The sequence below is a fragment of the Paroedura picta genome, chromosome 3 (assembly GCF_049243985.1).
Source record: "Paroedura picta isolate Pp20150507F chromosome 3, Ppicta_v3.0, whole genome shotgun sequence".
Lineage (NCBI taxonomy): Eukaryota > Metazoa > Chordata > Lepidosauria > Squamata > Gekkonidae > Paroedura > Paroedura picta.
The window spans coordinates 173746969-173755334 of NC_135371.1; the positions used below are offsets into that span (position 1 = coordinate 173746969).

The window sequence follows — 8366 nt, forward strand, 5'->3', positions numbered from 1 at the left end:
AACCCTGCTTAGCTTCTGAGATCTGACAAGAAGAGGCAAGGCTGGGCCATTCCGGTCAGAAAATCAGCCCTTATATCCTCTTTCTGCATCACGCGTCTGATCTGGATATATAGTTGGATATATTTCTGTTCAAAACATTTTCATGTCACCTTTTCACCTAATCAGGGCATCCATGGCAGTAGACATCAAAACAACAAATACTTGGGCAATTCAAAACAACATTTAAAATGATTCGACAATTCAATTATTAAAACAGATAAAGTATACCTGGAAAGGACTTATCGGGGGCACACCATCAGAACAAAGCTGTCTTCACTCACTGGCAGAAGACACCTGGACAGGGAGACAGACGAATCTCCCTGGGGGGCAGGGTTGCCAACTCTGGGTTGGCAAATAGCTGGAGCTTTTGGGGGTGCAGCACCGGCCTTCAGAAGTATGTAAGTAGAACTTAAGGAGCCCTGCTGGATCAGACCAATAGTTCATCTAGTCCAGCCTCCCGTCTCACCCAGGGGCCAGCCAGTTCCTCTGCAGGGCCAGCCACAGGGCAGAGAGGCCGAGGCCTTCCCCTGAGAAGACCCTCAGAAGAGCCCTGCTGGGTCAGACCAGGGAGGGTCCCTCCAGTCCAGTCTCCCGTCTCACCCAGGGGCCAGCCAGTCCCTCTGCAGGGCCAGCCACAGGGCAGAGAGGCCGAGGCCTTCCCCTGAGAAGACCCTCAGAAGAGCCCTGCTGGGTCAGGCCAGGGAGGGTCCCTCCAGTCCAGCCTCCCGTTTCACCCAGGGGCCAACCAGTTCCTCTGCAGGGCCAGCTACCGAGCAGAGAGGCTGAGGCCTTCCCCTGGCATTGCCTCCTGGCTCTGGAATTCAGGAATTTCCTGCCTCTGATGCATAGCCATTGATAGACTTATACACTACAAAAGTCTCTAATCCCCTTTTCAAGCTCCTTATTCCTGTGGCCATCGCCGCATCCTCCGGCATTGAACTCTACCTTTTAATCTCTCTCAGCGTAAAGTGGTGTTTCCTTGTGCCCATCCTGAACCTACTGCCCATCAGCTGCACTGGGTGTCCTCAAGAGCGAGTCTTTGGAGAGAAGGAGAAAAAGTTTCCTGGGTCAGCTCTCCCTACCTCTGTCGTGCCCCCCCCCCCGTTAGGTGTCTCTTTTCTCAGCTGAAAAGTCCCAAACTCTTCAAGGTGGTCGAATCGTGTAAGCACGGACAGCCTGACCTACTAGCTGAGCAGAGGAAGCAGCCAGCAGAGAAGTTTGCCCACAACCCGGAACCAGGGTGCTGTGACGGCTGGGTTTGGATAAGACCCATTCAGAGCTCTGCTCGAAACCCTCTGGGTCGAGTTACCAAACGTCTGGTGGTGGAAATGATTTTAAAAGGCGCTTTGATTTTAATTCTATTCTGTCCGGAAGAAGTTCCTGACAGTGTGAGCGGTTCCTCAGTGGAACAGGCTTCCTCGGGAGGTGGTGGGTTCTCCATCTTTGGAGATTTGTAAACAGAGGCTGAAGAGCCATCTGACGGAGAGGCTGATTCTGTGAAGGCTCCAGGGGGTGGCAGGTGACAGTGGATGAGCGAGAGGGTTGTGGGTGTCCTGCATAGTGCAGGGGGTTGGACTAGATGACCCAGGAGGTCCCTTCCAACTCTAATATTCTATGATTCTAAGTGCTTTCTACTGCACCGTTTGGCCAACTTTGTTTAATCTTCAGGTGTCAACCGGAGATCTCCGGGATCACAACTGATCTCCGGGGGACAGAGAGCTGATCACCTGGAGACAACGGCTGCTTTGGAAGCTGGACTCTGTACCAGTCCACCCCATTGAAACCCCTCCTTAAACCTCACCACAGGTTGACTAACCCTGCTGTAGAGGATGGAGCAGAGTTGTTCTCTCTTGCCCCGGAGGGATGGACTAGAACCAAGGGGATGAAATTAATGCAAAAGAAATTCTGTCTCAACATCCGGAAGAAGTTCCTGACAGTCAGAGCGGTTCCTCAGTGGAACAGGCTTCCTCGGGAGATGGTGGGTTCTCCATCTTTGGAGATGTTTAAACAGAGGCTGAATAGCCATCTGACGGAGAGGCTGATTCTGAGAAGGCTCAAGGGGGTGGCAGGTGACAACAATAAAACAACCCCTCTCACAACAATAAAACCCAATAACGGAGAATTTCTACAGCACCAAGAGAAAGGACTAATGAAATATGAAACCAACACATCCACCTACAGCGGAGGCTGCCTGCTGCCTCTCTGAATGACTCACTGCTCCTTCCACTCATCCTTTCCCGCGGGAGGGGTCTCGTCCCACCCCATGCAGTGGAGTTATCTGCTCTCAGAGGGGGGCTGGACGTTGCGTATCTCTGTGATTCACCGCTCTGGGCCTGCCCCCTTCCAATCCGGCACCATGCCCAGGACAGTGACTCACGTGAAAAACACAGAATATTCATGTCTTAGACAGTGAAATGTTAAATCTTTCCCCACCACACGCACCCCCTGGCATCAGAGGGAACTGCGGCTCAGGAGAGAAGGAACGTTTTGCTAGTCTAGCCAGCAACTCTCCAAGGTGTGTACAGAATGCAAATGTTTCAAGTGGCTTCCTACAGGACAGGAGGGAACTGCCCCAGGGGAAAGCTCTCCCACTGCCAGCCAGCAACCAGGTGAGTTTGTGTGTGTGTTGGCAGGTATGGGGGCATCTTCCTTTGAGGTATGCCCGCATCCCAGTGGGGCCTAGAAATCTCCTGGAATGGCACTGAGCTCCACCTTGGAGAGGTCAGTCCCCCTGGAACAAATTGAAGCTGTAGGGCGTGGGACCCCTCCGAAGTCCCTGTCTTCCCCTGATTCAACTCCGAAATCCAGTAGAGAGTCCCGACCTGGACATGGCAACAGGGGATGCCAGCCTCCAGGTGGGGCCTGGGGATCCCCCAGAATTATAGCTCATCACCAGGCTACAGAAATTAGTTCCCCTGGAGGAAAGGGCTGCTTGGGAGGGGGGACTCTGTGGCCTTGGACCCCACTGAGGGTCAGGGATGCCAGCCTCCAGGTGGGGCCTGGGGATCCCCTGGAATTCCAGCTCCTCTCCAGACTGCAGAGATCAGTTCCCCTGGAGGAAAGGGCTGCTTGGGAGGGGGGACTCTGTGGCCTTGGACCCCACTGAGGGTCAGGGATGCCAGCCTCCAGGTGGGGCCTGGGGATCCCCCAGAATTATAGCTCATCACCAGGCTACAGAAATTAGTTCTCCTGGAGGAAAGGGCTGCTTGGGAGGGGGGACTCTGTGGCCTTGGACCCACTGAGGGTCAGGGATGCCAGCCTCCAGGTGGGGCCTGGGGATCCCCTGGAATTCCAGCTCCTCTCCAGACTGCAGAGATCAGTTCCCCTGGAGAAAAGGACTGCTTGGGAGGGGGGACTCTGTGGCCTTGGATCCCACTGAGGGTCAGGGATGCCAGCCTCCAGGTGGGGCCTGGGGATCCCCTGGAATTCCAGCTCCTCTCCAGACTGCAGAGATCAGTTCCCCTGGAGGAAAGGGCTGCTTGGGAAGGGGGACTCTGTGGCCTTGGACCCCACTGAGGGTCAGGGATGCCAGCCTCCAGGTGGGGCCTGGGGATCCCCTGGAATTCCAGCTCCTCTCCAGACTGCAGAGATCAGTTCCCCTGGAGAAAAGGGCTGCTTGGGAGGGGGACTCTGTGGCCTTGGACCCCTCTGAGGGTCAGGGATGCCAGCCTCCAGGTGGGGCCTGGGGATCCCCTGGAATTCCAGCTCCTCTCCAGACGGCAGAGATCAGTTCCCCTGGAGGAAAGGGCTGCTTGGGAAGGGGGATTCTGGGGCCTTGAACCCCACTGAGGGTCAGGGATGCCAGCCTCCAGGTGGGGCCTGGGGATCCCCTGGAATTCCAGCTCCTCTCCAGACTGCAGAGATCAGTTCCCCTGGAGAAAAGGGCTGCTTGGGAAGGGGGGGACTCTGTGGTCTTGGACCCCTCTGAATTCCCTGTCTCCCCCAGCTCCTTCTCCAAATCTCCAGAAGTTCCCCATCCTGGACCTGGCCATCTTATGCTCCACCTGCTGATGGTGCTTGTGGAGAAGGGGACCTCCACTCCTTCAGTATTCTCCTAGGACTGCCTAGAGAAGACCAAGGAGGGAGGGTTCTCGGGGCTTGTGGGAATTGTAGTTCATGGACATCTCAAGAGCCACAGTTTATCTGCCGGTGCACTAAACAAATCGCTGTTATTCAGGGACCCACCCCCTTGTACGGTAGGCCAGCATAACGGCCACACGGTAGGTGGACTCAGAGAGTAGCCGGCCCAAAGGCCCTGTTTGTGGCTAAGGGAAGATCTCAGCGGCAGACTTTCATGCTCACAGCCTGGTACAACATCTATCTCCAGCAATGACAAGCACAAAATGGCCCTTGTTTTCCCCTGTCTCTTCCGCTTTCTCTTTCTTACACACACACACACACAGGGGTGGGGGGATAAACGAAACCGTGACAGAGGCAACATAACCAAACCAGTTCAGCCGACAGTCCAGTCATGGGGTTCCAGTTAGAAAACACGTCCCAGTTTGAGCATCGACTCCGAAGCAGTAAGACACCCACACCTCAACTGTTTGTGCAAATGCATCGTCCGAGGCTCCACCACTGAGCCAGGGTCTCATTTCAAGGACTCTGCCTTCCCCTCCTGCCTGGTCCTTTTAACTGGAGATGCCGGGGATTGAACCTGGGGCCTTCTGCCTGCCAAGCAGAGGCTCTGCCACTGAGCCAGGGTCTCAGGCCAAGGTCTTCCCCATCCCCTCCTGCCTGGTCCTTTTAACTGGAGATGCCGGGGATTGAACCTGGGACCTCCTGCCTGCCAGGGAGAGGCTCTGCCACTGAGCCAGGGTCTCAGGCTAAGGTCTTCCTCATCCCCTCCTGCCTGGTCCTTCTAACTGGAGATGCCGGGGATTGAACCTGGGACCTCCTGCCTGCCAAGCAGAGGCTCTGCCACTGAGCCAGGGTCTCAGGCCAAGGTCTTTCCCATCCCCTCCTGCCTGGTCCTTTTCACTGGAGATGCTAATGGGGATTGAACCTGGGACCTCCTGGCTGCCAAGCAGAGGCTCTGCCACTGAGCCAGGGTCTCAGGCCAAGATCTTTCCCATCCCCTCCTGCCTGGTCCCTTTAACTGGAGATGCTGGGGACTGAATCGGTGACCTTCTGCCTGCCAAGCAGAGGCTCTGCCACCTTCTTCCTGGCCCTTCCTCCTTGCCATCCCACTTTTCAGCCTCCCTTGCTACAATTTGCAAATAGGACCAATGCCATTGGAGTGCTTCTCCCTCCCTCCCCCCGGGTCCCACCGCCTGCTCCTGCGTCCATCAGCTCCCCTTTATTGATTGGCAGCACAGACCCCCCTCTCCTGTATGCCCGCCAGAACTGCTGCAAGAATCAAGATTCCTGCCCATGGTCCCCCTCCCTCCCTCCCTCCCAATAGCCCCTGCTCCTATCCTCTCCCCCCCCCCCACTTCATTTCCATGCCTCGAAATTCTTTTGCTGGATCAGCTACAGCCATGTTGATGCTCTTTGCGACCATCTGGTGCAGTGGAGAGAGGGGGAGCTCTGCTAGCTCCCCCTCCCTCATCATAGGTCCCCCCCAATTCTTGCCGACAACCCCCCCCAAGAGAAGCAATGACCAGTCCTCCTAGGCTCCAAGCCTCCCTTCTATCCGAATGAGCAAGAAAAACAACATCTTTGTGGGAAAGGGGGGGGGCTGCCTTCCTGGGGAACCAAAACAGCCCCCCCCCACACACACACACAGTATAGCATGCAGCGATCTGGCTCCATAAATCTTCTCTCCCCCCCCCCCTTGTTCCTAGCGGGTGTCGTGACTCATCCCACTCGCCCCCGTTGAACATGGGATGCCCCCCCCCTTTTGCTGGCAATGCCCGCAGGGGGCTATTGACCAGCACCAGTGCAGTGGTATCGATTGCTGCTGGTGAACTGGAGTAAAGGGAAATAATCAGAAATATTTTCTGGTTTGCTCTTTCGGTCTGGCCCACCCCATTTATCTCCCTCCTTGGGCTCCCCAACTTCGCCCAGCTCTCCTCCGCCGCCTCTGCCATCAGGGCTCCTGCCCCCCCTCCCCCCTTGACTGCAATGACAGAAGACCTCCGGGCTCCAAGCCCCCACCTTCGCCGACCTCCCGGTCCTAAAGCGTTTGCAAACGACAGGGTTTTCTTTTGGGGGGGAGGGGGCTGGAAACAGGGGCCACAATCTCGCCTCTCCCTCGAGGAGCGCCCGGGAAGGATCCTTTCCCTCCCCCCTCTACCTCCCCCCCAGGCTCCCATCTGCTCCACTGCAGCAATGCCAGAGCAGCCTCCCCCCCCCCCCCGGCCAATGCATTAGCTGCAAATTGCTGCAGTGGGAAAGGTTAGGCGAGCCTCCATCCTTTCCCCCCCCCCCTCCCCGCACTTGGTCGCCGCTGCCCTGAATTGCACGGGCAAGAAGAACGCAGCATCTTGGCTGGGCTGGGGGGGGGGGGGCAGCAAGGGAGCAGGGGGGGCAGCATTGCAGGGGGGTGCATGAGGCAGGAGGGGGGGCAGGCCGCCTGCTGGGGTCCCCCCCTCTTTTGCAAGCCCCGGCCGGGCGCCCTGGCGCTGTCCCTGGTGTTGAAACCCGCAGCGCCTACCTGATTGACGACTTCCATCTTTGCTGGGGGAAAAGCGAGGGCGACGCAGCAGAGCGCAGGGGAGGCGGAGGGGGGAAGGGCGGCCCGGGAACAGCCTCGGGGGCGGGGCCCAGAGGGGAGGGGGGAGGAGGGCGGCGGTGGGGGGAGGTGGAAGAGCCAGGAGGGGGGGTGATGACGTTGGAAGGGCTGGCAGGGGAAGCCAGCCAGGGAGCCATGGCAGTCTTGGGCAAAGCCAGCCATGCTGACTGGGAGCAAAAGGAGAGGGTTGCCAACTCTGGGGTTGGAAAGGCCTGGAGATTGTTGGGAAACTGAGGAGGTGGTGATGGCCGGAGGTAGATTCGTGGAGGAAGGGGCTATCAGGGGATGCCTCTACATTCAGAGGCAGTCAACCTCTCAATCTCAGAGCCAGGAGGCAACGTCAGGGGACGGGAGGCTGAGCTGGATGGACCCTCACGGGTCTAACCCAGCGGGGCTCTTCTGCTGTGCTTATGAAGGCCTCGGCCTCTCTGCCCTGTTGAGGAACTGGTTGGCCCCTGGGTGAGGCAGGATGCTGGGCTAGATGGACCCCTGGTGTGGTCCAGGAGGACTCTTCTGATGTCCTTATGAAGGCCTCGGCTTCTCTGCCCTGTTGTGGTGGTCCAGAGTGATATGGATTCAGGGGTAGTCAAACTGCAGCCGTCCAGATGTCCATGGACTACAATTCCCATGAGCCCCTGCCAGCAAAGAAATCCATTTCTTTGTCTGACTTTTGAAATGGCCTTGAGACAGGATGTAACAACAAGCTGCATGATATCTACAGATGAGCTTGCTTCAAAACAGGAAATGTGTAGCTTAAAAGGAAAGTCACTGTAAAACAAAGAGAGAAAATTGTAATAAGATACATAGCCACCCTTGATAGGTAAGATTGTACGCCCTTCGTGGTGGACCTGATTGGTCAAAGGGACAGTGAGGGAAGGATACGTCACGATGACGTATCAAGGTCTTAAAAATAAGCTGTTCAGTCACAGACTTTCAGAGGACGCACCAATGGGCTCTCTCTCCATGCTTGCAAACATGTATTCTAAATAAAACCTTTTGCTGCCAGCCATTTTTGTTGTGGCTCTGATTATTTCACAGCACTGTCCATAACAAGAGGAATGCTGGCCACTGTGAGATGGGATGCTGGGCTGGATGGACCACTGGCCTGTTCCAGCAGGGCTCTTATGATGTTCTTATCAGGGCCTCTATGACCTGTTGTGACGGCCGGAAAGCTCCAGAATTACAGCTGTTCTCTAGAGCAGGGGTAGTCAACCTGTGGTCCTCCAGATGTCCATGGACTACAATTCCCATGAGCCCCTGCCAGCAAACGCTGGCAGGGGCTCATGGGAATTGTAGTCCATGGACATCTGGAGGACCACAGGTTGACTGGCCCTGCTCTAGACAACAGAGATGAGTTCCCCTAGCCAAGGTGGCTGCTTTGCCATTATACCCTGCTCACCTCACCTAACGCCTCACTCTTCAGGCTCCAGCCCCATATTTCCAGGTATTTCTTTGTCCAGAGAGGGCTACCCTGACCCAGGTAGGTGAGGAATTTGCTCTTGAGGTAGCCTCGGCTCAGACCATGGGTGGTGCTGAAGGTTCAAAGCACCACTTCAAGTCGGGCCTGGGAAGCACTTGCAGGAGGCAGGTGAGAAAGAAGGAACTCTTTTGCTCCAAGTGGCTGCATTCTGAATTGTCTGCAGTTGCCGAA

General features: G+C 56.3%; 1 protein-coding gene across 1 annotated transcript in view; it reads right to left on the reverse strand.

Annotated features, from left to right (window-relative positions):
- The window catches only part of SYP (synaptophysin), a 29233-nt gene extending 22494 nt beyond the window's left edge, over nt 1–6739 (reverse strand). Inside the window, exon 1 of the mRNA XM_077329723.1 lies at nt 6638–6739. Within this exon, the coding sequence (XP_077185838.1) occupies nt 6638–6655 (18 nt within the window). The 5' untranslated portion in view covers nt 6656–6739. The remainder of the gene's footprint in view (nt 1–6637) is intronic.
- Nucleotides 6740–8366: the final 1627 nt, after the last annotated feature.